This window comes from Sorex fumeus, unplaced genomic scaffold (assembly GCF_029834395.1).
Source record: "Sorex fumeus unplaced genomic scaffold, SorFum_2.1 ptg000047l, whole genome shotgun sequence".
Classification (NCBI taxonomy): domain Eukaryota; kingdom Metazoa; phylum Chordata; class Mammalia; order Eulipotyphla; family Soricidae; genus Sorex; species Sorex fumeus.
This window is the reverse complement of record NW_026606104.1, coordinates 33,978,359-33,992,640: the sequence shown is the minus strand read 5'-3', so window position 1 is coordinate 33,992,640 and position 14,282 is coordinate 33,978,359. Positions and strand designations below refer to the sequence as shown.

Genomic DNA, 14,282 nt, shown 5'->3' with positions numbered 1-14,282 from the left:
GAGCTCACCTTAGGGGGTTCTGAGTTTGGGGTGGAGATAAGGGTATTTTGTAACTGAATTTAAAGTGCCTTCCACATTACCTATAAAGCAGTCAAGACCTTGGGTGCTTACACCACAGCATGGAAAAAACCATGGTTCAAGATTGGTGTCTGTGATAAAAATCTCTTGTAACTGAAATTAGTATGGGGGGGTGGGGATTAAATACTGAAAAAGTCAGCCCCCATTACAAACTAGGGGGCCGGGGAGAAAAAGCCAAAGTGTGAGGAGGGATAGCTTTTTTCCCCATAAGCCAGCAACCCTTGGTCTCCCCACCTAAGTGAAAATCACATTCACACTTGACTTGTTTTGTATTTTTTAATAAAGTTTGTAATCCAATGGACACACAAAACAAAACTGCGCTGAGAAAAACAGTTTCATAAATTAATAAGTGTTAGGAAGTTGGGGGGAGAGGTCAAGGTAACAGGAAGAGGGGATTAGCCAGTCTCTTTTTGTACAGTTTTGTGTGTGTGTGTGTGTCTGTGTGTGCGCGTGCGTGCGTGTGTGCATATGTCTGTGTCTGACACTCCCAAATTGCGGGGGGCAGGGCCCGTGCTGTAACGAAGCTCACTTATACAAATGAGTGACAATACAAAGTCTGAGTATGAAAATAAGATTTTCTCTGAAAACACATTTTTGGCACAGATTAAAAAAAATGTATGTCAGGGGAATTTGATTTAAGTCAGTATTATATATATTTATATATATTATATATTTATATATACACACATCCCAAGTTCTGCATATCCCACCAAGAAAGAAAATCCTTGTTTGCTCTTTTCTGATTGTAAACTGTACATCCCAGGTAAATCAAAGATGGTAGCGGCAAGAGAATTAAGAAAGGTGACACATCCAAATGAGCAAGGGGAAGGGTGGGGTGGGGACAAAACAATCCGATGAAATGTTCCTTGACCCCAAGGTTTCAGCAGAAGTTCAAAGTCCTGGTTAGCGTCTGTGATGTGTGTTCACACCAAGACATCCAGAGTGTCGCAGCCTGTCTTCACTGTGCAAAAGTCCAAGTCACTAATTTAGTGCAAAGGCAGTTCTGTTTTGTTTCTTAAAAACAAAAACAAAAATTAATTCCACTGCCCTGTTCCTTTCCTCCAAAAAGGAGGAGAGAGAAACCCAGCCCCAAGGTGTCTGCGAGTCCATCGGTGGGTGGTCTGTCCTTGGGCTAAATGTCATGTAAACATACGAGTAGCAGCACCACTGCCCACAGGGGTCTGTCCGACGGCGCGGGCAGGTGGGCAGGAGGGCGAGGCTGGCCGTCTGGCAGTGGAGTCTATCCCCTTCGGCAGCTTCTTCCTCCACGTGGCTGGGTTGTCCTGTGTTTATTTTTTGCTGCAGAGCCCAGGAAAACACACCGAGTGATGACCATTCAGTGGTTCACACAGAGGCAATGACAATCATGAGGTGGGGAGAAATGTTGGAAATGCTGGCTAGGAGGTCAGGGGCCAGTCGGGACAGGTGACTCTCCGAGAACTCACAGGGTGGGAAGATCTGCAGCACATAGGCAGGCTGGAGAGGGAAACAAGAGAGAAAAGTGGGACCCTGTCTTCACATCACCCATCCCACGACCATTTTTTCCTTGAAACAATTCCCCTGGGGGCTCAGAAAGCCAGGTTAGGTCAGTTTTCCAGCTGGCTAACATCTCTGAATTTGTCTACCGGAAGCAGCCTTGCTAGATGCTAGGAAGGAAACATCAACAAGCTCCCTGGGGCTCTCTTCTAAACAAGGCTAAAGAGAAGCCTCTCATCTCAGCTTTCCAGGAGCAGCAACGCCTCTGCCACACACCTGGGCTTGCTTCCCCTGTCCAAAATAGCTCTTTGCCCACCTGCTTTTGAGACTTTCCTGCACTTCTTAGTTGACACTGGTAACCCGTCACCAGATCAGTGGAGGCATGACCAGCCTAGCAACCTGTGCAAGCATTAGGAAGGAAACTGGCTAACCTGATTTGAGCCAGGGTTGGGAACGTTGATGATCCCTGCTGCCTGCTTGGCCTGCAGGTAAGTGATGAAAGCAGCCTTGAGGGACTCAGTCTGGCTCACCACATCCTCCTGGTCTCGGCCACAGGGAAGAGCCAGCAGCAGACAATAATCTGTTTCCACCTGGAGCAGAAACAGCCATCAGTGACAGTCATCCCCGGAGAACAGCAGCCCAAGCACAAAGAGGCCTGTCTAATCCAGGAACTCTTGTTTTCTAAGTCCACAAAAGCCCCACCTGAGATGGTCTTTAGTACACCTCATACTCACTGAACAAGGTTAACCTTGTTTCTAGGTCTAGAGGTAATTTACCACGTCACACCCCCAATCCATTCCAGAATGCCATCCTGGCATCTTGTGACAAGCCTGAGACAGGCAGATTGAGGGGTCTCATGCTTTCCCTCCGCTCATCTGGCCCCACTCTTACCGTCATCCTTCGGGCAACTCCTTCCAGCTGGGAAGCTTCCAGTCGCATCCTCTGGGCAATCCTCAGCGGAGGGCCTCCTTCAGAGAGGGGCAGGGACCGATGGGCGAGAACATTGTTGCCAGAGACAAAGTGGAGCTGCACAGCAGCTGTGTCGTTCTTGAGAGCCAGCAGGCCCTGCCACACAATGGGGTACTTCTGCTCAAAGGGAAACAAACAGGAAGTAAGCTCATGGGATGGAGCAGAGGTGCTAGACCTGGCCCTAGCGGTAGATCATTAGTCAAAGTCAAATGGGATTGAAGAACATTCAGAAATACCACAAAGCAGGGGGACCCCATATGGCACCCTAAGCATTGCCGGGAGTGATCCCGGAGTGCAGAGCCAGGAAAAAACCCCAAGCACTGCCAAAAACAAAACCCCAAAAGAGCACAAAGCAGGGCAAGAGAGTGAGTCTGGGGCTTGGCTGGTACGAAGCTGACCCCAGTTCGACCCCTGGTGCCATGCCACACAGTCCCCAAGCATCACCAGGTGCAGCCCTGGAGGTCGACAAGTAACCACCTGGGTGGCTTGGCTAAGCCCAAGCTCTGCAGGACCCAGCAGCACCACATCCTTAGGTCCTCCATGTTTAGCCATCTTTGAGAATGCTTGGGACCTCCTATACACTGGGAAGCCCAACGCTAAGCGATGAGGTAGAGCGGAGGCCCCTGTGCATCTTTACCTTTAGAAGCTGGACCATATCCACAGGCCTTTGGGAAGTCAAGTGTGGAGAGGAATCTTGTTTGGGGGTGGGCTGGGCATCAATGTGCGGCAGAGCCAGTCCAGGAGGGGTGCTGGGGCCTGAAGTTGTGGGGACAAACAAGGGCTGCTTTGGGGCAGCCTGAGCAGAAAGAGGAGCTGGGAGATCAGATTTCAAGGAGACAGACACAGGGGAAGGATAGGAGGTCTGGCTTGTTTCTGCTTGAGTCCTCTGAACCTGGGCATGAGGTTCAACTGGCCTATTTGCAGGTACAGTTGGGAGACGGGGCTGCTCTACGACTGTCTGGGTCCCCTTCGCCTCCTGGGAGACCTGAGGCATCTTGCTGCTTGGTGGCTGGCCTGGCTGGCTGAGCGGGGAGGGCTGGCAGGACTGTGTGGGCTGAGCAGGCTGAGGGGGCTGCACGGGCGGGGGAGGCTGTGTAGACTGTGGAGGCTGAGTGGGCTGCAAGGCTTCACCTTCAGGTGGGGGGCCCTGGACATGGTGAAAAGAGAAAGAAGAGTCAGAGTCTGTTAGGCACAGCATCTGGTTCCCTACAAGCAGACCCAGGCAGAACTGCTGCACTGTGATACCCCCAGTTTGGCCCTGGGAGGGGCACTAGACAGAGGCTCTGGTAAATGTCTCTGTTCCCCCTCTCCTCCCCACTCCTGCAGCTAGGAGTCACACCACCATTCCCAGAATACCTGCCCCACATCCCCAAGAGGCTCGTGATGCTCCCTTTCTCCTAAAATTTAGCAAGATTTCTCTTGAAAATCCTGGCTAAACTCAATTCCTCTTTTGCAAACCACAGCACCCAAAAGGAGAGAGTGAACAAAAGGGAATGCCCTGCCACAGAGGCAGTGGGGGGGAGAGGAATACTGGGATTAGTGGTGGTGGAGAATGGGCACTGGTGGAGGGATGGGTATTTGATCATTGTATAACTGAAACCCAAGCACAAAAATTTGTAAGTCTACAACTGTACCTCCTGGTGTTTTACTAATAAAAATTAAAAAATAAAATAAATATAAATAAAATCCTGGCTGAGACAATCTACTCGAGGGGCCTCAGTGGTACCTCAACCCTCGGGCCCAGAAGGCTGGTGGAGGTGCTCTCACCTGAGCAGAAGCCTTGGTCCGTGATGGCAGGCCAATGGAGGCAGCAGCTGGAAACTGAGTGTGCGTGAGCTGAGCAGGGCCATGGTAGGTGCGGATGTCCCCGTATCTGTATTCTTGAAACAGCTCCCCACTGGAGTGCACAATCTGTACCCCATGAGTCACAACCACGGGTGGTGTCAGTGGCAGCCCCTGCAGCTGGTTGCTGGGGGTAACTGTGAGGATCCGAGCTTCGCCGTGAGGGTTAGGAGCAGGGGCTGCCTTGGAATCGGTCACCTTGGCCACTTCCTTCGCTGGCTGCTGAGGTGCCTTGCTGGCGGGCGGCACCTTCACTACTCCGTCTGCGGCTCGGGGCTGCTCACTGACTGCTGTCACATGGGGATGCACCATGATCCGCACATCCCGGGGCACAGTGTACGGGTGCAGCCGGTACTCGGACTGCATGACCAGCACCTCTGACTGCACAGGGGCTGTAGCCCGAGCAACTGGCAGGTGGTAATGGACTTCTTCCTCTGGAGGGTGCTGGGAGGCCAGAGCCGGGACACTAGCTGGGGTGGGCTGGGGTGTGCCAGCCCGCTGTGGGGCCCTCACCTCTATTTGCTGGGGCTGCAGAGGGGCCCGGGGAGAGTGAAGTGTCTCTGGTCGGATGCTGTAGGTGATGCTGGGCAGTGTGGGTGTGTTCATTCTCACCTCACCCTGGGACAAGTGACTAAGGGATACTGTCTGGGTGATACTGTGCGGGGGCATGATGACAGACTGCTCTGGGTGTATACTTGAGATGAACTGAGGCATGGGAATGCCTGCAGCCAGCATAACTGTGGCATTAGTGGAAAGAGCTGGGGAAGTGGTACTGCTGGGGTGACATGCCCTTGGGAATGGGGATGGAGTAGGCCCACTGGGTCGAGGAGAATGTGCATCTGGCTTTGTGGCTGCCAAATGGGAGACAGTTCTGTCTGTTGGGGTACTGGGTCCTGAGGTGACATGGTTCACTTCTGAAGGCAGTTTGCTGGGCAGAGCGGGAGGGTGGTGGGAAGTGAGAGCAGACCCTAGGTTAGCTGGCTGAAGGACCTTGGTCTCTATTTTTAGAGTGACGGGATCAGGAAGTTTTTTGTTAGTGGTGACAATGCTTGGAGTGAGGACCAGTTGGTTGTGAACCAGCACCGGAGGTGTATTTATCCCCTGGGTGAGTACCTTCACTGTTCCACCCTGGGTGACAGGTGTGGACACAGACAAGTGAATGGGCTCAGGCTTCTCCAAGGCTGGACGATCAGCTTTAACAGATGAAATCACAGGAGATGCATTATACGTCTGGGCAGTCAGTACCAAAGTAGAATGAGTGGCAACGTTTGCATAGCCTGAAGGAGTTTGAGGGCCTTTGGGTGGAGGCTGTGATGGTGTGACAGAATCAGGTTTGACCTGGGACTTAGACACTGACTGCTGAAATTCAATGTCCATTGCACTTGCTGGGGGAATCTGGCTAATCTTGGCACTGATCCGCTGTGGCCCTTCTGTCTTCTGCCCAGAATAGCTCAGGAGTACGACACCTTCTGAAGTGTTCACACGCAGCCCTGTACCTGAGCCTGTGTCTGCTGGCCGGTCATCAATCACCGACATAGACCCTGGATGGAACCTACTGTTTTCATTGGTGCCTGACCTTGGTTTGCACTTTGCTGATGGTGTAATCACTGCCCCTGCCACAGTCACTGTACCGGTTGTGGCTGTCACTCCACCAGATGCAGCGGTCACGGCACCTGCTGTGACGGTGACTGTGCCTGTGGCAGCATTCACCACACCTGCAGCAGCACTCACCACACCCGAAGTGGCATTCACAGTACCCGTGAGAACGTTCACTGCATTCACTGGTGTGGCTAGAACATTCACTGGCCCCTTCAGAACATTAACGGGGCCAGTGGGCGTATTCACCAAACCTTTAAGTGTGGTCACTGAGCCCTTCACAGGGCCCTTGAGGGTGTTCACTGGACCAGTCAACGCATTCACAGGGACCAAGGAAACATTCACCAGGCCGGTTAGGGCACTCACTAGGCCCGTCAGGGTTTGAGGAGGTGGTTTTGCTAGAGTTATCTTCTGTGAGTTCTCCAAATCAATGCTAACAGGCATCCGGCTGATAACAGAAGTAATTTTGGGAGCAATGACAGGAGCCACCTTTTCTTTGTCTGCAGCTACTGGAACCTCTGAGGTCAGTGTGTCAGAGATGCTTGTTACTGGAGCTGCAGGTTTTTCTTCTAAAAGAGTCTTTTTATTTTCAACCGAGGGAGGTGGTACCTCATGCAGACAAGGGGCTGCACTAACAGGCTCTGCAATTGCAGTTGTGACACTTGTGGAAGTGATTCCTGTGGCTGATACATATTTGGGGTCCATGAGGATCTTCCTCAGGGTACTGGAGCTGGTGTCGATGTCAGAGGCTTTTGTATCCGGGGGCAGAGCTGGAGATGATGTGGCCTGGGACCGAGGCTCCTCCTGCCTAGTGATCCACTCTGTCACCTTGGTAGGAGGACTCTGGTGTGGGAGTCCTCCAGCAGTGGGAGTGGGTGGGAGCTTTGCTGCAGTTACTGAAGGAATTATGGGTGTTGGTATGCTTGAATCACTGGGTGGGGTCACTGGATCACTCTCAATGATGGAATGTACCTTGAATCTGGCTTGTGGCTCCTCATCCAGTGGTGCTGGTTGTGATGGAGGGGGAAGGTCTGGGGGTGTGGACAATTTGGCTGGAGTCTTTTCTTCAGCAACACTGCTTTCTTCAGGCAAATCCTCTGTGGATGGGGTCTTGTTTGGGTCAGCAGCACGTGGCTCAGGAGGAATGGGCTGAGGTTTTTCACTCTGCTTTTCTTCCTGTGGAGTTTCCAGAGGGTGTGTCCTTTCCTCATTTGCTTCAGAACTCCTGTTTTGAACTTGGTCAGGTTCCGAGGCTCGGGTGTCTGCAGTAACTCCAACTTTCTTATTTGTATTCCGTTTGCGGCGTGCTCGAGTTTTCTGGCGCCCTTTTTCTTTACGAGCAAGAACAACTTCTTCTTTTAATCCTTTGGTTTCTGGCACTGAGTGGGAAGTTTCACTGCTGTTTCCTTTAGCTTCCTTGGTGTCTGCCGGCTCTGTTCCTGAGGGGTCGGAAGTGCTAACTGATGGCCCAGAAGATTCTGTAGCAGCCTCAGTCTCTAAGATGCCAGACACAGCCACATCCATCTCGGGCTCCATTCCTTCTTCAGAAGACGGTAGCACTTGAGAATGGGGTTGGATCTCTCTCTGAGACTCTGCAGAGAAAGGTGGAGGTGCTGGGAAGTTTTCTGGCTCCCCAGAAAAGTCATTGATGATTGAGCCAATGGCCGCGGCCAGTTCTGTTTCACTTGCTTGGTGTGCAGGTTTGTCCCCATCACCAGTGGCAAGGCCCTCTGGTGCATCTGTAGATGAAGCCTTAAAAGCTGCTGAGGTTTCCGTGAGTTTTTCGATATTCTCTACAGCCTGTTCCAGCTCCATTTGCTTGGCTAGCTGATTTTCTTCCCGGGATGGTTTACAGGCAGACCCATCTTCCTTCTCTGCTTTTTTGTCTGGATCAACCAGATCACTGTTCACCTGAGATGACAAACTACTCTCCTTTTGGGGACTCTCGCTCTTCTCGGGTGAGACTGCCACAACCCCAGTTTCCTTTTCCACTGGCAGCTCCACAGGAATTTCAGTAACACTGGAATTGACATTAGTGTCCATGGTTTTCAAATGTGCAGACTTATCCACCGCTGACCTGGAGTTTCGAGATCTCCCTCTTTTTGATTTGGAGTTTTTTTCAGGGCCTGTTTTTTTCTCCACCACTTCAACTGGGGGAATCTCAGGTGCATTTCTGTCAGTGCTAACTTCTTTTCTGTCACGTTTCTGTTCACTTCCTGCTTCCTCTTTATCAGTCTTAGATTTTGTGTTATTTTCTTTCACATTTATTTGGGAAATCCCTTCAGTAGCAGCCTCAGCATCAACTTTTGGTTCGTTTCTCCCCTTTTTCCCTTGTGGGCCACCAGTAGCTGATTTTTGGGATCGCGGGGATCTCCATCCCTCAGTTGACTTAAGTGTTTCTACTGCTTCTTTTGCTTCAGTTTCATCCTCCTCATCAGCTCTCCGGCGTGTTTTTGGAGGTCGTCCCCGCCTAGGGGTTGTAGGAACTGCAGCTGCTGCCTCTTGGAGCTCTCGCTCCAGTCTCTTTCTGGTTATCCTAGGTTGCTCAACAGGCTCCTTGACGGGGGAGCGGCTTTCATGGTCACCCATGGTTGCATAGACACTCCTTACATTCCGGCGCCTTGTTCGGCTAAGGGGCAGACTTGGCTCAGGGTGGTCAGGGTCTGTGGCTGAGTTTTTGGAGGTAGCCCTTGTAATCTTCTCTGCCTCCATCTTTAATTCTAAAAGCTTCTGTGCTTCTCCCCTAGGAGAACTGGATCGCTTGAGCTTTTCCCTGTCTATCCTCTCACTCTTTCTTGTGACGGGCTTCTCTATGACACTTGCTGCTGCTGCCTGAATGGGGGTCTTGGAACGTTTACTTTTGTTTGTTTTTCTGTCTTTTGCAACAACTGGAGGATCAACCTCTACATCTTCAGAAGCTTGAGGGGGAGCCTCAGGAATCACTTCTGCTTTCTGATTTGCATTTGGCTCAACATTAGCAGCCAGATCTGGCTTCTCTACTTTGGGCTCATCAGCTTCTTCAGACTTCTGAGTTGATTTTGAAAGTGGCTGAGTACTTTCAGGCTCTGGATCTACACTGACCTCAACTTGGGAAAATGAGGACCCAGGAGTTGGAGGCTTAGCATCTAGAAAAGGCAGCTGGTCAACTGATGATTTTTCTTCAACAACTAAAGGAGTCTCAGCATCATCTTTACTGGTGACCACTTCTGGGGCAAAGTCTGATTGTTCAGGTGGTTCCACAGCAATGGGAGTATGTTCAGGTACAGGTTTTGCTTCTTCTGAGGTGGAGGCCGGCTCCACAGTCTTCTCTTCTGACACCGTAGCAACCTCTCCTACTTTGTCACCGACTGTTATCTTCTCCTGTGCTGATGACGACTCTGGTGTTATAACTGTGACCACAGGAGGCCCAATTGAAGATGAAGTTTTCAGTTCTGCATTTTTATTCTCAGAAGCAGATTCTAGGGTCTTCGGATGATTCTCTGTATCTTCCTGTTTCTCAGCTTCTTTAGGCTTTTGATCTTTTTCTTTCTCTTTCTGTTGCATTCGTGTGAGTTCCATAAACCTGCTATGGAACAGAACTACAGGCTCTTGAATCAAGTCAGCTGTGCTGTTTGCTCCATCAGATGTTTGCCTCCCATATAACCTACCAGAAACAAAGTCAGAATCTTCGTCTTTTCTTTCTAGATGTTGTAATCTCTTGGAATCTTGTTCAAAGATTGAGCTGTGTAAAAAACGAGATGCAAATAATTCTTGCCTTTCTTGTTCTTCTTCTTTATGATCATCTTTTTTATCATCAATTTTTCCTTCTGAGTCAGTTCGAATTTTCTTTTTTTTCATGTACCAGGATGGAATGGGTCGTGGTGCAGAATCAACTTTTTCTTTATCTTTGTTGCTTCGAAAATTAGCAAATCGGGAGTCCCAATCAAGAAAAGACCAATTTTCTTCTCGAGATGAAGAGAGGGATTTAGCTCTTTCAAGCAAAGCTTTAGTGTCCGGTGTGATTGTCTTATCCAATGCAAAAGAGTAAAATTTGTTCCTTTCTAAAGAACTGGAGAGTCTTTCCTCTCGCTCACGTAGTTTATCTTCTCTGTCCCTCAATAAAAAAGACAATCGAGAATTTTCATATAATACTGAGGCTCTGGGTGAGTGGGATTTGTGTTCACCATCTTCATCAGAATCAGAAGGCACCTCACCAGGTTCTAAGTCACGAACAGACCTCTTTCGAAGACTGTCTCTCTTAATTATGCTGTTTGGAAAACTCACATCAAATCTGCTGGCATCTTGTTTCATCTGAGAGTCCCATCGACTTAATTCATCTTCAGAATTCAAGACAGATAACTTGATTTTGGCCATGTCTGCCATCTGTTCTCTCCTACTAGAATCATAAGGATTAAATTTTAAGGACTCTTCTCTGACTGTTATATTAGAATATGGGAGACCTTTCTCATCTACTTTAGGAGACCCTTTTACTGACATTAGCCGAGGGGAGCCGATAGGATCATCATCTTCATGGAAGGAGCCGTGTCGAATACTGGGAGAACAACTAGTCCTCTCAGAATCTTCACTAATTTGGCGTGAACTTCTGTAATTTCTCTCTCTCTTTGTACAGATTTCAAAATCAACATGATCCAGCCTTTTCTTTTTGCTGGGAGGAGAGTCATCGGTGACATCTTGAGGTGGTTTGCCTACTTCGTGAACAAGACTCCTTCTTTCATATTCATCTACATCTTTTTTGGGACTGCCAAACTTCTCAGACTTGGCTATTTCCATCTCCATCTGCTGTTTTCTACGACTCTGCTCCATTTGTTTTCGGTAACTCTGTGTGTGATCAATATCAATGCCAATTTTTTCTTCAGTGTTTACTGAATGTGGTTTCTCTTGTCCTGATTTGCATTCAAGTGTTTCATCACGGAGGCTGCAATAGTTTTTCCTAATATCCTCTCTCTCTGATCCTTGATCATCTAATGGCTGCAGCTGTTTGATCTGTGGCTTTGAGGAAGTAGATTTTTTTGATTGGATTTCTTGATTTTCCACAGATTCACTCACTGGTTCCCCCAATCTCGCCTGAAGATCTGAGTTGGGCCTTGAACCAATCCCAACAGAAATACTGGAAAGCTCTTGACAGTCTTTAGGACTGGGAACAGCATTAAGTCTGTCTAGTTTGATTTTTTTAGATTCTCTTTTTAGAATTTCTTTCCTCATAGGCTTTCTTTCAGACTCTCCTTCTCTCAGCAGAATGACTTCTCTAGATGATATGTCAGTTTGCTTTTTTAAAAGTACACGAGTATCCTCTATCTCTGGACTACTTTTCTTGACCTCTGGTTTTTGCCTTTCTGTTTTCAAATTGGAATCTGCAAAACGCCTTTTTCTTGCTTCCAGCTTCTCTAGATCCACAGCACTCACTCCATCAGTAGTCTGTTCTGGTTTTAGGTGCTTCCTGGGTTTCAACCTGCCTTCCTTATCTACCACTTCTATGTGGCTTGAAAGTCCTTTTTCCTTTGGGACTTTTGTTCTAACAGATTCCAATTTAGACAAATCAGATTTTGCAAGCTCAGTTTGAGAGACCTGAAGTTTCTGATCTAGGGAAGACTTAACAGAGTCATTATCAAGCTTAGTTTTCAGCTTTTCCAAAGTATGATCAATAACCTTCCCCTCTTTTTCTTTTACACGAGTCAACACCACACAAGGCATGAGTTCTAGGCGGTTTTTTGCAATTCCTTCTTTATCAACTTTCTCTCTGCTCAGTTTATTAAAACTCCGTGATTTTTCAGGACTCTGCTCCCTCTCATTTTCTTGGTCTGTTTCTGAAGATTGAGAACTAGGGGAATGAACTTTTCCTTTTCGTTTCTGCTTATCAGTTTTGTCCTTTTCCACCTTTTCCTTCCTAATTAAGCGTCTCTCTCTTTCTAATCTGTCAGGATCAAAAGTTCGCTCTTTATCTGATTTTTCATTTTTTGTATAGCGTTCCAATCGAGACTTGTCAATTTTATCGTATCTTGGAGGGGAAAGTGAGCTGCAGCTGCCACTTCTGTCGGAGGATCGGCTATAAAGCCTCCTCTCAGAATCACTAGGCAATCTATCCGATTGTGAAGGAGATGCTCCAGGACTCTGTGGGCGCCGCAAGTGCACTGGACTCTGACTTCGTTCAATTGGCCTCCTCTCGTGGTCTCTGTCACGATCAGAGTCGAATCTTTCACGTTCTCTTTCTCGTTCTCTTTGCCTATAACTGTATTCCCGAATATCTTGTTCATAAGGGTCATTCCTATAGTCCCTGTATTCCCGAGGATCCTCATAATACCGTGATTCATAGTAGTCTCCTTGGTATGTTTCCCATTCTGAATAAAATTCTCTCCCTCGAGCCGGATAGTCCCTCCTTGAATCCTCAGGGTATGTGCCTGGAGTACGAACATTTTCATAATAGGTACGATCTTGGCTATAGTCATAAGATCCCCTTCGTTCCTCTCTGCCAAAAAAAAAAAAAACACACCAAAGACTTATTAGGTATTTTGTCGTCATTATTTATACATTCAATTAGATGCATGAGATCATAAAGTATTGTTTTAAAAATCTTTGCTATCATTGGGCTTAGTCCGGTCTGGTCCTCCCGTTGTTCATCGATTTGCTCGAGCGGGCCCAGTAACGTCTCCATCGTGAGACTTGTTGTTACTGTGTTTGGCATATTGAATACGTCACGGGTAGTTTGCCAGGCTTTGCCGTGAGGGCGAGATACTCTCGGTAGCTTGCCAGGCTCTCCGAGAGGGGTGGAAGAATCTAACTCGGGTCAGCCATGTTGGCTGCGTGCAAGGCAAACACCCTACCCGCTGTGCTATCGCTCCAGCCCAGCATTGGGCTTAGTAGATGTCTTAATGTTAAAATGCATGTCATGCATACATGAAACCTGGGTTCAATTCCTGGTATCAAAAAGAAATTCTGGAATCTTTGTAATTAATCATTAGTTTAAATATTTGCATTCTAATAATTGAAGCCACTAATAACAGATGAATACTTGAAGTGAGACTACACACAGTACCTGATACTTAGGTTTTCTTCAATAATTTATTTAGATTACAAGTTGAGGGGCCTGAACTGATAGGACAGCACATAGAACACTTGTTTTACACGTGGCTAACCTGAGTTCAATTTCCTGGCATCCCATATGGTCCCTATAAGGCTCCCCTTCCTCCCCAAGCCCTGCAAGGAGAGATTCCTCAGTAGGGCCAGGATTTTATTAAAAAAAAAAAAAAAGTTTTATCTATGGAGTTAAATCAATTTCACTTTTGAACATTTTTTTTTGCGGGGGGAAGAGTGTGGGGGAAGGCGGGAGGGGAAAGGCACACTCAGTGGTGCTAAGGGGTTACTCCTGGCTCTCTCTCATTCAGGAATCTCTCCTGGGGGGCTCATGGGATCATCTGAGGTGCTGGGAATTAAACCCACGTCAGTCACATATAAGGCAAACGCCCTACCTACTCTACCATTTTTCCTTCCTGCCCTACTTTTAGCATTTTTTTTTTTTTGTGGCTTTTTGGGTTACACCCAGGAATATTCAGGGGTCATTCTTGGCTCTGCACTCAGGAATCACTCCTGGTGGTGCTTGGGGGACAATACGAGATACTGTAAATCTAACCTGGGTTGGTCGCATGCAAGGCAAACACCCAATCCACTGTACTATTGCTCTAGCTCCACTTTTAGCTTTTTTTACGTGGCTACTAGAAAATGTCAAATCACATATTTCATGCATTATGTAGTGATCCAGCCCTTTTTTTATTCATTTGGTGTTGTGAATTATATACTAGTATGAAACAGTATTAAATACTGGTATATATTTATATACTGTAAATTGTGTTCAATTCCTCCACCCCTCTCGGATAGCCCGGCAAGCTACCGAGAGTATCCCGCCCGCACGGCAGAGCCTGGCAAGCTACCCATTATATTCAATATGCCAAAAAACAGTAACAAGTCTCACAATGGAGATGTTACTGGTGGCGGCTCTAGCAAATCGATGAACAACAGGAGGACAGTGCTACAGTGCTATACTATAAATTGTATACATACTAGTACATTTACTGTTTTTGGCGTATTGAATATGCCACAGGTAGCTTGCCAGGCTCTGCTGTGTGGGTGGGATACTCTCGGTAGCTTGCTGGACTCTATGAGAGAGGCGGAGGAATTGAACCCGGGTCAGCCACGTGCAAGGCAAACACCCTACCCACTGTGCTATCATTCCAGCCCAGTATATAAGTAGTTATACTTAATACTTATAAGTATATAATATAGTATAATATATAATAATATAGTATAAGCATAGTGTTTCTATATACTAG

General features: G+C 47.8%; 1 protein-coding gene across 2 annotated transcripts in view; it reads right to left on the bottom strand.

Annotated features, from left to right (window-relative positions):
• Positions 1-635: 635 nt before the first annotated feature.
• SPEN (spen family transcriptional repressor) overlaps positions 636-14,282 on the bottom strand; it is a 93,832-nt gene continuing 80,185 nt past the window's right edge. For both annotated transcript variants that reach the window (XM_056123150.1, XM_056123149.1), the window contains exons 11-15: positions 4,291-12,424; positions 3,161-3,670; positions 2,446-2,640; positions 1,986-2,144; positions 636-1,554 (exon numbers count right to left, since the gene is read on the bottom strand). In XM_056123150.1, the coding sequence (XP_055979125.1) occupies positions 1,423-1,554; positions 1,986-2,144; positions 2,446-2,640; positions 3,161-3,670; positions 4,291-12,424 (9,130 nt within the window). In that variant the 3' untranslated portion in view covers positions 636-1,422. The remainder of the gene's footprint in view (positions 1,555-1,985; positions 2,145-2,445; positions 2,641-3,160; positions 3,671-4,290; positions 12,425-14,282) is intronic.